The sequence below is a fragment of the Pseudopodoces humilis genome, chromosome 5 (genome assembly GCF_049639895.1).
Source record: "Pseudopodoces humilis isolate 2021_Gansu_Grassland_sample_001 chromosome 5, ASM4963989v1, whole genome shotgun sequence".
Taxonomy (NCBI): domain Eukaryota; kingdom Metazoa; phylum Chordata; class Aves; order Passeriformes; family Paridae; genus Pseudopodoces; species Pseudopodoces humilis.
In genome coordinates, this window is record NC_142204.1 from 60,680,852 (window position 1) to 60,696,588 (window position 15,737).

The 15,737-nt window shown below is 39.6% G+C and overlaps 1 protein-coding gene across 1 annotated transcript in view; it reads left to right on the top strand.

The window, feature by feature from the left end:
* RELN (reelin) overlaps positions 1-15,737 on the top strand; it is a 271,094-nt gene that overhangs the window by 35,576 nt on the left and 219,781 nt on the right. The window contains exon 2 of the mRNA XM_014255169.2: positions 6,612-6,722. Within this exon, the coding sequence (XP_014110644.2) occupies positions 6,612-6,722 (111 nt within the window). The remainder of the gene's footprint in view (positions 1-6,611; positions 6,723-15,737) is intronic.

A 15,737-nucleotide genomic window follows, 5' to 3' on the forward strand; every position in this document is an offset into this window, starting at 1 on the left:
TTAAGTAGCCGTATAATTATGAATTTCTTGATTTTATGTTCTTTTGAAAGCAAAGTATGTCTGCAAGCCGGAAAAATTAGTTAGATGTTAACATGCTTTTCACTAGTCTTTTAAACGTTTCTTTTTTAGTAATAAGGTTCTGAGTACAATTCAGTTTATACACTTTCTGGATTCTTATAACAATGTATTCTCCACCATTCACTTACAAGTACATTTATGAGCACACGATTTGGAAAGCATACCTCTAAAACTCTACCTGAGTATTTATAGATTTCTAATCGCTGTGGTGTCTTAACAGTTGCCTTTAAATAAGGCATCAGGGTTTATTCTCTTCTTACTAGCAATTTAATCTGTAGTTGGCATTTCAGGAGTGGTCTGGTATTTTAAGGATTTGGACTTGATATTATCTGTGCCTTGAGAGCATTACGTGCTTGGATGGGTCACTTGTGTTTGGCATTGTATGAGGGTGGCAGAAAGGTTCCATTGCCAAAAAAGGGAACAAATTTGGGAAGGGACAAAGAGCATCTTCTGTGTTGAGGAGACTGAGGGGAGACATAGCAGTCTACTACTTCCTCATGAGGGGAAGGGGAGGGGCAGGCACTGATCTCCTCTGTGGTGACCAGTGACAGGATCTGAGGGAGTGGCCTGAAGTTGCGTTGAGGGAGCTTTAGGTTCAATATCAGGAAAAGATTTTTCCCCCCGGAGGGTGGTTTGGAGCTGGAACAGGCTCCCCAGGGCAGTGGTCACAGCAGCAGCCTGACAGAGTTCAAGAAGTGTTTTGGGCAATGCTCTCAAGCACAGGTGTGATTCTTGGGCATGGTGCTGTGCAGTGTTGGGAGCTGGGTCCCTTTCCATTCAGCATACTCCGTGAATTAGCATGGTGCTGACAGCCTTTGCTGAGTGATGTTTGTCTTTATTCCTTCTGCAGGACGCTGCAGCACTGTGAAGGGACAGAGGCCTCTCTGAACAGTGCCATTGCACACCTGACTTGCAGATGCTGGTATTTTTTTTTAGGAGTGAAGCCAAAAAAAACCCCAAAAACATTATGTCAGTATAAATAATTTATTTCCAAAGAGGATGGTTTCCAGCCATGACTCAGGTGTGTGATGATGCAATATTACAGTGTTATAGGGAACTGGCTTTGACCTTGAGAAGAACCTTAAAAAGTGCCTGTCATTGCCTTGCTGCAAGAAAGCCTCATTTCAGTAAGTCCACTGTCTGTGGTGATTCCATTTTGCATACCAGAATTATTTTCTATTTTCTCTATAGTATGCAGAAGTGCAGTTTTATACTGTGGCTATGTCTTGCCTCACTTAAGTGTGTGGGGCATCAAAGATCTTTGTCTTTATCAATTCTGTCTTGTACTCTGTGATTGTCATCGACAGCAGCTGCAAATTCTGTGGGATTTCTGTATCCTTCTGCCCTCTTAGTGACATTCAGCTGGTGCTGAAGAATAGCCAAAATAGGTAAGACCTGTCAGAGGCAGATGTCTCTTGAGATGATCCCCTTCTTCCACCTGGCATCTTCTCTACTTTTACAGTTTAGATGCATTTGCTATATTTTGGGTATTTTGAATAACAATCAAAATACAGCTTTTTGGAGAGTAGATCAGTCCCTCAAGAGAATGTAAGGTAAGTTTTAAGCAATTACTTACGCTGATTAATAGATTTCTATATCAGTATGCAGTATATGTGGCATACAGTACTGGAAAACAGTGAAAATTATAAGTATAGCATTAAATTCTTAAAAATGTTTGACTATAACTACAGTCCAAAACCCATTTTGTCTTTCTTGTTATGCTGCTACCTCCACCTGTGGTATATTTTCAGCAGCATCTTTGCCAGCTTCCCTCTTCCTGACCTGCTTCCTCCTCGAGACATGTCAGCTCCTGGCATTGCCAGAGGCTCTGCTGTTCCTTGTCCCACGGGAAGCACCAGTGCCAGGGCTCACAAAGAAACTTGTTGTGCAAAATGAAAGGCTTCTCCAGAAAAGGCTGCTGCATCCCCTCCCTTCCCAAGGAAAGAACACCAAAGCTTCCCAGAGATGGTGGCCTCTGCAGGATGAGGCCAGCCTGTGTGCCTGCCAAACCAGCCTTGTTAGCAACCGAGCACAGCAGCAGGTATGTGCTGAGTGTGCAGGAGTTGCAGTCAGCAGCTCCCTGTGATTTTTGGTAGCAAATTGAACTGAGGGCCTCATGATTCTCAGAAACACATTTTGTGACCACAGTCATTGTACAGAAAGAAAGGTAGGGCAAAGCAGCCCAGAGGATCCCTCCATGGTGTTTCCCAGCCCCAATATGATTTGTTTTTCATGGAACCATTTCCAAGGCTTTTACAAAAGAAACTGGAGTTATTCACTCACCCATGTATTCCTATCCATGTGTTTTGTGGACAGGAATATTTCATACCCATCATGCAAACACTGTTCACTTTTAAAAGGTGGACTAAGAGTAGACAGTGGACTGGTTTTGTGGCTGATGACCAGCATGTGAAGCTGACTCACACTTTGCTCTTGGGTTTTACACCTGGTCTCTCTTCCCAGCTGTTGTGTGAATTCTTCATACTGAACCTTTCTCGGGTTTCCAGGCTACAGGTGCAGGTCCCATTTGCTTTTCATCACCTTCTCTTGGCTACTTTCTCCGTCACATGCCATTCTTTTCTCCAAAAATTTCCCTATTCTCTGTACTGGTTCCAGTCACCTTCCATCCTAGTTCACTTTTTCCCTCAGGTCTACTATTTTGTCTCCTAAATTTAAGATTTTGGTGATGGTATTGGTCAAACTTTTGGAGTAACTTTGTTTTTGTGACATTTCAGATCTCAGTGTTTTGAGAAGTGGGATTTTGATGAATTGATGTATTCTCAAAGAAGGCTTAGACTTTTGATAAAGTTCACTCTCTTTCCCCTTTCTCTCCAACCAGCAGATATGACTTCCTACTTTAAAACACTGAGAAACTTTCCAGATCAAAACATCATCAAAAAATGATATCTCCACAAAGCACTTCTGCTCCAACAAAGCTGAACTGAAATATTTTTCATGGAACTTTTTTCAGCGAGCTTTTATTAGTCAGAGTGCTCTAAGAGTACTAAGTGAGGACAGAGTCTGCAGAAATATTTAGATACTAAAAATGAAAATGTCTCTGTTGAGCATATGTGAACTCTGATTTACTTTTTTTTTTTATATGTATGTATATATATATATATATATATATATATATATATATATATATAAAAAATATAATTTGTCCTAACTTGGAGGAACACTCTCACACTTCAGAGCAGAAGAGTTGATGAAAGCAAAGGACAGTGGAATTTTTCATCCAGGGCAACATATTCTCCTCTAACTTCATCTCAGAAATGAAATGTTTTGACTGAAATTCCTTCTTCCTTGAATAATTAAATCAGTCTGAGGGAGACACCATGAAAAACAAACCACTCCAAATAGTCCAAGGGGGTAAAAATTGGCAAATATCTCAGGAAGTGAAAATAGAAGTGTTGAGCAGCTCTTAAAGTAGTTACCACCTTTGCCTCTAAAATTTGCAATGTGATATTGTCTGATCACTAGGTTGTTCCAAAATGCAGCCCTCATGCATTTCTTGGGAATATGTTCTCAGTCCCTCCTACTGGACTATTTCAGAGCAATTGAGGGCTTCCTGCCTACATCTGCACCTTGGGTTATGTGCTCCCATTGCTGGCTGAGGGTGAGACGGGCAGAGCCGGGGATCCCTGCCTGTCCTGGGCAGCAGCCGGGAGGGCTGGCAAGGGGGGCTGCTTCTGTGGGCTGGCAGGGTCCCCAGGAAGGCCTCCTCACTGCTTCACTCACCAAATTCTGCTCCCAAAGAAGGGTCTTGTGGAGGATGGAGCAGGGCTGCTCAGGCTGGTAGATGACACCTGCTGCTGTGCTGTCCCTTGGGTGTTGTGGGGCTGCGTTGGGGCAGTGCCAGAGCCCCCCTTGCCTGCCCAGCCCTGGCTGCCCTGTGTCCTTCCAGGTGTTTTCCAAAGTCCCACTGGGTCATGGCATTGGTCCTTGCTTCTGTAGTGCCAGATATTTGACATCAACTACAACATGGCATGAGCCACTGTGAAGGCACAAACAAAGCCTGATGGAGGGAAACTTCTTGTGCTTTTGGAAGCGGAATTTAGGACCCCACAGTAACAAGCCCTAGCCCCTATATAAAATCACAGTCCTATTGCTGGGCTGTGCAATAGCACAGCTTTCCTGTTCTTGGTCATTATCGCTTGGCATAGTGTGTGTTTTCTTTCATTTCATGAGAATTTGATGTATTTCACCAGTGGGTAGGAAAAAAAAATCATCACTGAGAATGTCGTGATTATTTTTTTTTTTTCTCTTGAAGAACTATGGAATTATTCTGAAATGTATGACACGTGTGTAATAACAGCCTAGTCCTCTGTTTTTAAAAAATGTGCCAGAGGCCTTGTGCAGTTTCCCAGAGGCTTAATGAGGGAGCCATACTGTGTTGGAAATTTTTCAACAATAAAAATTGACCTATTAGATGCTTATGTAAAATGAGGGTTGACAATCACACAAATATGTCCAAAGTCAAATACAGGCATTGTGAAATATCACTTCTTTCCCACAGAGAAACTGGTCACCTGTTCACAGTAGGCTTTTGCATTATATCCTATCCAGTAAAGAATAAGATGCTTCCCCACAGGGAAACAAAATGGCAGAAAAGTACTGGCCCAGTGCCCTTCTATCAGTGCTTTTCACTGACTCTTTTGCCAAGTCTTCAAAAATAACACATAGGCATACTTTTCAACATATGTTTTTCTTCTTTGTTGGTTTAAAGGCATAATGGGAAGAAAAGGTCATGTATTATTCACCAGTTCATCATCAAATGCAGAAAAAAAAATCATTGTTTGCTTGTTTGATTTTATTTTACTCTCCCTAATACATCTTTTATTTAAAAAAAAAAAAATCTAGAGTCTTTTGCTGTTCTTTTAACATCTATCAGAAGTAGCCTGTTCTTAAAAACTGAACATATGGCTCTGAACCTGCATCTGAATCCAGGGAAGTGTCTATTGCAAAACACTGAAATTTGGAGTCATGGGAGCAGAAAAGTTGGATTCAGGGTTTATTCAGTGTAGTATTGAATAATCAAAGAAAAGAAGATAATTAAATATGAAGAGTTGAATAATAAATGAAACATGGTAAATACTGTTCCTCTGCTCAAAGTAAATTAAGCTACTGACAACATTTGAATGTATTTTTAAATATTAAACACTAATTTTAAGCCAAATATGTACCACAGAGGAAACACTGACTATTAGGACTGAGGAAATTCACCAGTTTCTCTTTTGAAAGTGTATCATCAATGAATGTCCTAGCAGTCACCTCAGAGTACCTTGCTTCAATTTCCTGGCCTGGCTCATGATGTCCCCAGCAAAAGAGGGAAATGTAGGGAAGTAGAAAGTGATTTAGGAAGTGATCAGAGTTTATCAGAAACCCCTGACAAGTATTGTTCCCAAATTAAAGGAATAGGAAGGATTGAAGCATGAAGCAGAATGAGTGTGGTAACTGTGTGAGGTCTGGATGCATCTTCAGTGTATGAGGCTACAAGTCATAAGACTCTTCTTCAGCAGAAAGAGTTTTTTTCATTTGTTAAATTAAGCTTCATATGGTTGGTGGCTGCCCAGCCCTCTGATTTGTCGAGGTCTCTGTGTGGGGCCTCTCTGCCTTAGAAAGAGTCAACAGCTCCTCCCTGTTTGGTATCGTCTCTGGACTCAGTATCCCTTCCAGTCCTGTGCCCAAAAAGTTAATGAAGATGTGGAAGAGCACAGGATGGAGTCCTGTGGAACCCCACTAGTGACAGGTCCCCACTCTGATGTCACCCCATTCACTTTAACCCTTTGTGCCCGACCTGTGAGTCAGTGATGTGTTTATCCTGCCATGTACTGGACATCCTGTCCAGAAGGATCCTGAAAGACAGTATCAAAAGCTTTGCTGAAATCCAAAAATGTTATATCAACTGGCTTCCCTTGTGGGTTACCTTGGCAAACATACCAAAGTAAAAAATATGAAAATTAATGCACACAAAAATTGAATAAATATTGCAACAATTGTCAATTCTAATGAAGAATGTATAGATTCCAATGTTACTTGTAGTTGCTATTTGGATGTTTTCTGCTATTACTTAAGAATCTCTTAAAAGTGCATTCCTGAGCTATTTAAATACACACAATTTGTAATGTCTCAGATTGCCATGTAACTTTAATGTATCACACTATACTAAGCATGATAACTGTACCTTGGCACTCTGTTTAGATCCGGATAGAGCAGTACAGCAATCCTGGTTATTTCATTGCTTTTACTACAGTTTAATGTATGGACAATTGCTTACAAGACATCTATTCCAGTGTGTTATTTCCTAACAACTCATTGTGCATTTCATGAATATACCATAGTTTATTCTTCTGGCAAAGGCAACTACCCAAGCACCAACTGAAAGTAAAAGTGGCCTAAATATTGGGGGAATTCAGATGGATTCACTGGACTGTATGATGGGATGTCATTCAAGAGCAAGAGCCTGCTCACAGAGCATGTACAGGATCTTAACCATAATATTTACACATATTTTATCTCTCTCATTTCAGTGACTATTTCAACAAGTACCTTCTTTGATGGCTTACTGGTAACTGGGCTCTACACATCTACCAGTGTTCAGGCTTCCCAGAGTGTTGGTGGTTCCAGTGCTTTTGGATTTGGTAAGTCCAATGTAATTTACCTTCTGCAGCCCAGAGTAACAAGTACTTGATTGTACAGAGGACATCGGTGGCAACACAATTACTGGAACAGGTTAACTTTGAGTAATGAGTAATAGATGGAAGTCGGTGGGAGTCAATGACATAAGGCAGTGGTGGCTATTAAGCAGCTTTTACTGCTTCTTGTATCACCTTCAACTTTGCTCAGCCCTGGTATTAAATGCTGAATCATATACATTTTAAGAAAGAAAAGCCTCAGCAGATAAATTGTTTTAAACAGCCATTTCTAAATTGGGTGACATTTTTTATAAAGTGAAGCATTTAGTCCAAAGCCTCTGTGTTTCTTGGGCTGAAAACCTGTTTCCTTTAAGCTTATGTCAACCTACTTTTCCACTCAGTTAATAGCATCTTCCTTAAAACCAGAATGCTGGTCAAGGTATTTTATGCAACCAGTTACTTACCATGTCTCAAAAGCAGAATTGTAGTAAAAGGCTTTGCAAAATTATCATGTATTTCAGGTTCTTCTGTAGCCCTCAGCAGTAGCAGCTGTGCTAAGGACAAACATTTTAAAAATAATCCTTTCTAAATTTGTGCAAGTAATTGACAGCTATACCCTCTGCAGTTTGTTATTTGGTAGCATTTTTTATATCCTTACAAATAATAGTAAGAATTGCATTCCTAGAATTGGAGGAACTCAGTGACCCTATCAAGGAATCTGTGGTGAAGGTACAAAAACAGATAGGAGTCGTATGGGACACCAACTGCACTGCACTTGCAGTAGCATGTTTAAATGCTAATTTGTCTGCTTGGGCCAGAATTCAGTATTTTCTTCGTAATAACCTCTCATGGTACTTGTTTTTGTTATAAAGCATGTAGAGCATGAGTGGTCTGGGCATTTGAGTGTCAGTCAGTAGGCATACATTTGCTTGTAAATGAAAGAATGTAAGGTAAAGAGCATTTTATTTAAAACTGTACTGAGGGATAATTTGAGAAGGGCTTTGCATTTCTGAATAACACCACAGTTCAACCTCAGACTTTCAAAGGGAAGATCATGGCTGGCACAAGTATTTCATACCTTGTGCAAAAGGCACTGAAAGATTCTCTTTTCTGGAAGAATTTGTACTGCTGTTTCTCCTTTCCCACTGTACTGATTACAGGAGTAAGCAAGACAGAAAGAAATTAGCAATGTAAAATTTCTGGGATGGTCAAGCTATTACCTTGCTGTAAAATAAATGTTTGTATCACATCATTGGGAGATCATGGCAAACTCACTGGCCAAAGTATACAGGTCGCATTTAATTGCAACTAAGTATTTAAGAATGACAATTAAGTAAAATTTTAAGAGCCTAAATACCTCTGTGCATTTTCAAAGAATGTCTATATTTTTCCCTAAATATGTATCTACATTTGTAGACTAAGTCTGTTCCAGTTGATGTTTTATTGAGACAGATATTAAAGTAATGTGATGTATGACAGAAAAAAACAACATGGCCTTTTTTAACTTGCCAAAGGTCATTCTCCAGCTCTTGATGTGTTACTTTGGCCATTCTGTCACTGTAAGATAACCAACAATTAAACTGGTGACATGAGTGTTCTGTATGCAAAAGAAACTCCAAGCCTACAGGCTGGAAAAATGCAAAAGCTGAAGTGATGCAAAAACAGTCATGTAGAGTTGGAGCTACTTTGTTTTGCTCATCAATACAAATTCTCAAATATCATGCCTGAGGAGATCTGATGTTCTATCTTGAGCATGCCTCCATCTGTGTTAGAGAAAAAGTGCTGCCATCTCTGATTTTTTTTTTTTTTTCTTTTTAGCTTTCTGTGGGTAAACTGTAGGGTCAGTTGTGTCACAGTGTTAATTTAAAAATATTTTAAAGAAAAGTCTCAATTTGCTGGATTTTTTTGCTATTTCCTAAGCTTGTATATATATATATTGGAGAAAGAAAAAAAACCCATTCTGAATGTTTCATAACAGATTATGCTTTTGTGCAGTGTCTTTGAAGTCACAGTAAAAAATAAACAGTGAAGGGAAAATGGCAATGGCTTTCAAATGCAATTTTATATGAATGCTCAATCTATGATGTACTGATGGCTCCCAGGACTAAGAACTACATAAACTTTTCCTGTCTCTACTTTGCAGTGAGACATGAAAAAGCTGGCTTCTTCCAAAAAGCATTTAGCATGTAAATGATAAGCTTAAAAATTATTTAGTAGTTTAAAAAAGCAACTATATTTTAAAATCTACCATTTTCAATAGAAAAATAGAGCAGTCTCCACAGTATTTAATATGTTGTTTATTGAAATAGTAGGTGGGAGTGACATTGTTTGCTTTCTGAAGAAAACATAAAGAACTTTCTCCAGAAACCCCAGATCCATCTGTTGTTTCATCATTTCCAATCAGCAAAGAAGCAGTTTCTCCTTTGAGGCAAGTGATTGTGATATCCAAGTTTAGGTTGCTGGAAATTAATATGTTTTTTTAATGTTGAGGACTAGTCAGGTTCAGAGACCTCAATTCAAAGATTTATGTGGTTTATCATAGATTAGATGTGGGCAGAGGAGGGCAAAGCTGGGCCTTTAAAACCTGAAGATAGTAATATTCTGGGTTGATAATTGGGTTGATAGTGGTTGCTTATGGTGCAGGGAAGAATATTTTTTCTCCCTTGTAATATTACCATTGAAATGCTCTTGTCTGTCTCACACAGGAGGTCACACTAGATTATCATAATCTTCCAGACTGCTCAACAATTTGAAGTCTCCCTAACATACACATATGTGCTATGAGCTACTGTGTTGTGACTGCAATTATCTTTTACCAGTTTAGGAAGTTACATGATGGAGACACAATCATTGTTACTTAAACAGTTAACCATGTCAAGAAGCTTTGAAGAAAAAATAATGAAGTATTTTGATTCTTAGGGTTACATTTTATTTCTTCTTCAGTACATATTGTGTAGGCAAAGAAATAGCTCCTGATTTCATCTGTGGGATTACACTGACATGAAGCTAGTTGAAATTTTTGTTTGGGAAACCTTCAAACAATTTCTTGGGGAGAAATGTGTGAGTTTTGGGGTATAAAAGTTAATAGCAGCTTTGTCCCAGGCTGAACCATTTTCTGTGTTCAGATTAAGGTGAAACTAAAATTGTAAAGCTAGAATTAGAACTGGGAGCTAACGTAAATGTGTTGAAACTTCACTAAACCAAGCTGGGAAGATCCTTTAGCAAAGAAATTATCTTTAAAAGTAGCTTTTAAGGAGAGTGTTTCTTTCTTCATTAGACCCCCCTGATACAACAGGTACTCTCAGTTGCATCTCTTCAGTGTCATTTCCACTCTCCTTTCCTGACCAGTGTGGTCTGTACAGGGAAATGTTCCCACATCTTTCAGCATTGATGGCTGATAGGCAATCCCACTTTGTCTCCTCCTTTCACGTGCCACCTGGTAGCCCTCAGTTTATTCCCACCCTGTCTGTCTCTGGAGACACATTTTGGACTTCTGTGGGATCTCTTTATCCATCAGTGCTTTTTCTTTCTTCTGCTTTTGTCTCTGAGGCTTCTTGTTGGTGTTTGGCCTTTTTTTGACTGCTTGGGTCTTGTGGCTGTGCTCTGGGGTTTATCAGCCCACCGAGACTAATCTCCCATACAGTAATTTAGGGAGCTCTCACTGCTTGGTTTAATCAATATATAAAAGAAGAAAGTGGGAGGCAGGACTACTAAAAAAAATATTAGAAAGCTACAAAAGTGGTGTTGGGTCTGATGGGAATGACTGCTTGCAAACAAGAGTAAGGATAAATGGTTTGGTGGGTGAGAGGGGAACCACTGTGTAGCTTGGCAGGAGCGTGAAAATACCACATGGCTCCTCCAAAGCTGTGTGCTCTGGAAAGCAGGGAGCAGGGAGCACGCTATCATTTCTACAATTACAGGAGAAGATTACAGCCTAATCCCTCAGCAGTGATAAGGAGCACTGTGAGCTGAGGACCCAAATCTGTCTCATTACACAGGATGATCCTGGTGACAGGCTAGCTGAGCAGAGAGATGTGCTGGGCTGTGCACATCAAAGCTTGCCTTTGACCTGCCACTCACACTGCATCTCCATGGTTCTTCCCAAGGCTTCCTGGCTTCCTGGTAGCTTTGCAATGATAAATACGTGACAAATTATATTTAAGGTTGGTGTAATTAGTTTCTTACAAACTATAGTGGGAAACATGAGCCTTCCTAGCTAAGAACTCCCAAAACCCAATTTTATGCAAAATCATAATGACTACACTGATGTGTACCTTTAGTAAATGTGGAATTAACAAGTAATTTCATGATAACATTTATATATGCATTAACCTTCCAACCTAAATTGCAAAGATCCTCTTGGAAGTCCATAGGTTCTATTGTAGTAGAGGCAGTGGAATCCAAGCTGATTACACTGGAAAGTATTGCCATATGCCTAATTGGATAACAGAAATTTTTTGTTTATATTCTGTGTAGGTTTACACAACTTGTAATTTGCAATCTTTCAAAACAGATAATTCTACTGTGAGGTCACAAACTCCTTGTGAAATTTAAATTTTGTTTAACTGTGTGGGCTACTTTATAAGAAACTAGGAGGGTGATGTTACCTAGAAACATTTTAGTGCCTAAACTTGCATCTTCTAGAAAGCAAAAAATAGAAGATAAAAGATAATATTGCAGTCTTTTCTCCATTGCAATTCTTTGTTTCTATACCATGAAGATGATCATACCTATTTTAAGTAATACACTGACTCTCTGGGATATAAAAAATGAATAGTTACAAATATTCTTTGAAATATGGTGAGTGAATAATACATTTCCTAGAGGAAATCCTGGAAAGAGCAATCACCAGATATAGTGTAATGCTACTTAAATTATCTTATACTCTTTGCTTTTTACTATTCCATTGCGTTTTGACAGGATTAAAGCAGCCCTCACATAATCCTTCACTGGGCATTTTGGTTACGTGTGTGATTGCATAGCTAACCAAAACCCCCTTTCATTTTATAGAGGGAGTATCATTTTGATCTGGTTCTGTATGGGTTGGGAACTGGGGAAAAGGAAAAGAGTGGTTTCCAGTATCCCTTTTGACTCTGAGCGAGCTTAGGGCAGAGTTGCTGTAAGTGATGCTGTCTGATGCTGTCTTCATCTCCAGAGGAAGCAGCAAAGAGGGGCCTGGGGGGCAGAAGGACACCCACATGTCATCTCCAAGGGGGTACCACAGACAATGCACCCAGCTCTGTCAGTGCCTGGGTCTGGGCCGTGCATTGGAGACATCCAAGGCTCCCCCTGATCCTGGATGGGGTTTGTGGTTTTCAGCTGTCAGAGGCTTGGTTTTGAGCATCAGTTTATGCTCAAACACTGATGCTTCTGGGACAATGTTTTGTTTTCAGATTTTGACATATAAAGGAAAATATCCCCCACTAACATAATGAGATGGTAAAAGACCAACTGTTGCATTTTCTTATTAGGTGAGCCTATAAAATAGATCTCTGCTCAGTCTGCCTCTCTGTGCTTGCTCACAGCTCTAAAAAGTAAGGAATAGTCAGTAAATGACAGCTCTTTAAAAAAGTTTTCAGCCATGTACATGCTACTGATCTTGAAGTGCAGTTTTGTAACTTACTGAAATTGCTGCAGATCCCTGGTTTACTTTGTGACAAGCCAAATGGGCTCCAGGACCCTCCCTTCACACCAGAGATATTTGCCAGAAACCAAACAGATGGTAAACTAGGAAGAAATGACCCTCGGCATTCTCATTAGAACAGTTGGGGAAATTTTAATAGGCCCCCGTTTGCCTTGTGCTGTATCTAATACCCTTTGAACTGCCACTTTTTTTTCTTTTTTTTTTTCTTTGTTACAAGTCAACTACTGCCATGTATATTTTAATAGGGATTATCAAATATAATTTGCCCAGAAGATGTAACAGCCCTCCGCTGCTAATTAGCAAAGTTTAAATAGTCACTGAGTTCTGGAATAATTGGAAAGAAACAGTGATTTTTCTGCCAATGTATAATTACCAATTAACAGGAAGATAAAATATCTGTATAGCAGTCATATCTGGAAGAATTTGTTAACAGTCAATTAAATAGTCAGTTGATGCCAAACTGACATTGGTCAAGAAAGTTTACATTTGAGTTTTAAGATACTTCCACCTACAAATGGTATGCAAGGAAACCATAATGATGATAAAACTTTGAAAGTCTCTGGGTCATGATGGTTAATTACTACTTAATTGTCTTCATGGCTAAAAGTTGACCATTTCTGCAAATGACTGACTGTCATATATGCCTTGTGGAAAGGGTTTTAGCTTTATTAATACAACATATATTCATTATCACAGCATAGGAAGTAATTACCTGTGCTTGCCTGGCAAGGAAATGTCCCCAAGTATTTTAACTGCTGAGGAAGAAAATTCCCCAAACGTAATTGGGTAAGGCAGATACCAATGCCCCAAGGTTGGAGGAACAAGTTAACTGGAGAGGGAGTCTACACAGAAAATACATAAAGTGGCCTAGTTCTAGTCTAGCTTCACCCAGTCCAGTCACCCTGAACACCATCCTTTTGTGCAACTACTCTTGGACTTGTCAGGTTTGTCTAACTCCAGCCATGGCAGCAGCAGCAGCTCTTGGACATTAAAATCCAATTTTTGCCTAATCTGTTGAAAAACTCTGAGTTAGTCCACAATTTATTTCAAATATCTTTGTAGCATTATGAAGATGACATTAAAATACTTCAAACCTTTTACCTTTTAAATATACCTGTAGCTCCTGCTAGCATTTGTGTGGTGAAGGATGAAAAAGAGAATGAACCTCCTTAGAGGTGTGGCACATGTAACATTGCTTGTATTTGTGAGCTCTGAATAGTAAGTATTGAATAGTGAATAGTGAATATTTGTGAGCTCTGAATAGTGGGTGCAGGTGAGTGTTTAATTCTACAGGCAACCCTTAAGGCTTTGCAGATGAGGTCGGGGTGATGATTGCACTGGAGACACAGAGGAGCATTTTCCATGTGTTAGTGCTCATGAAGGGGCCCCTGGAGTTTTTAAACTAGAAAATTCCTTTAGAAATACTTTTACACAGCCAAAACCAGAGTGCTAATTGAAGTGTTGGGGCCAATTTTGATCCAGTTTTACAAGTACATTTATTCAGTAGTGATGTTTTTTTCAGGTCTTATATAAATCCATTTTTTTCCCCCTGGGTGACCAAAAAGTGGTATGGGGAAAAGCCAGAGAATAATTGAATTTTAATGTGAATTTTCAACTGCTTCCTAATTTTTTATAAAATGCATGTCGTAAAAAAACTTATGTGAAAGTTTGTGATCTGATCAGTGTTTTTGCTATACCTCATACCACTGAGAATATTCCTGACTCCAATAAGGTAAGGATTTCATTCAAAATATATGAAGACATTAAATATTCATTATGATAGGTTGGTTATTTTTATTTATACTATTATATATTGAAAGTAATTTGAAACAGTTTTTGAACTGTGCAAATTGTAGGTCCTTTAAATAAAGGAAAATAATATATAAATAGATACACACCCCCCACCCCATCTATCTAGACATATGCATTTATTCCTCACTCTCCTTTTTTCATCCTAATTTCAAGTACAATGTTCAACCAATCCTCTTTGAGTCTTGTTAACAAACATATTCCAAATTTTCATTTTTTGTAAAAAAGCTGATGCCCATTGGGAAAGGATCTGGGGGTGCTGGTCCACAGTCAGCTGAACATGAGCCAGGTGTGCCCAGGTGGCCAAGAATGCTGATGGCACCTGGCCTGTATAAACAGCAGTGTGGCAGCAGGACCAGGGCAGGGATTGTCCCCCTGCACTCAGCGCTGGTGAGGCCACAGCTCAAATCCTGTGTTTGGTTTTGGGCCCTCACTACAAGAATGACTTTGAGGGGCTGGAGCGAGTCCAGAGAAGGGCAGCAGAGCTGGGGAAGGGTCTGGAGCACCAGTCTGTTGAGGAGAGGCTGAGGGAGCTGGGGGTGTTCAGCCTGGAGAAAAGGAGGCTCAGGGTGTGCCCTTATCACACTCTGCAGCTGCCTGGCAGGAGGGTGTGGGGAGGTGGGAGTTGGCCTCTTGTCCCAGGCAACAATTAACAGGAGAAGGAGAAATGGATTCAAGTTGCACAAGGGGATGATTAGATTGGGTATTAGGAAAAATTTCTTCACTGAAAGGGTGGTTAAGCATTGAAAAATGTCCCTAGGGAAGTGGCAGAATTACTACCCCTGAAAGTGTTCAAAAAATTATTAGATGTGTCACTTTGTGATATGGTTTAGTGGGCAAGTTAGTATTTGGTTAAAAGTTGGACTTAATTTTGGACATGTTTTCCAACCTCAATGATTTTATGATTCTAAATCTTGCCTTAAAATCTTCTCTTCTTTTTTAATGGGTAAATCACTCTTGCTTGCCATTGATTAGGAAATGTCAATGTATGACTCACTTCTCTTTTGTTACTGTTTTATTTTCTTAGCAATAGCATTTGTCCTATTTGTTCACCAGCTAGACTGTGATCTCTAAAAGCAAGGACTTTCTTCTTTATTATTTGTACAGACATGCTGGCACAATACAACCCAATCTTTACTGTTCACGACTGTCATTATAATACAGATAATAGTGCAGAAAAACCAAGGAAAAATGAATTAAGCCTTCATTGATTGCAATAACAATAACAAAATACTTTCCTCTCCAAAAGATGTCATTGTGCTTTGAGAACTACATTCAGCAAGACTGACAGGCTGGAGTTGCATGGTAACTTGTAGTAAGAGAGGGGTATCTTTAATAAAGTAGGGGGAAAAGGCCATCATCGAGAAATTTAAGGCCATCTTAAAATTGCATTCTCTGTGTGTGTGTATGCCTCAAGAATTGATCAAGCAATGGTTCCTGTGGCTGCCTGAGCTTGTCACCTCCAGTGTGCCTGCCTGCACTGCTTCTTGCCCAGTGACAGTCAGAGCCCCTTCTCCTGACTTTCTGGTTGTTCCAGGCCTATTACTTTCCTTGCATGTTGTGTTTGT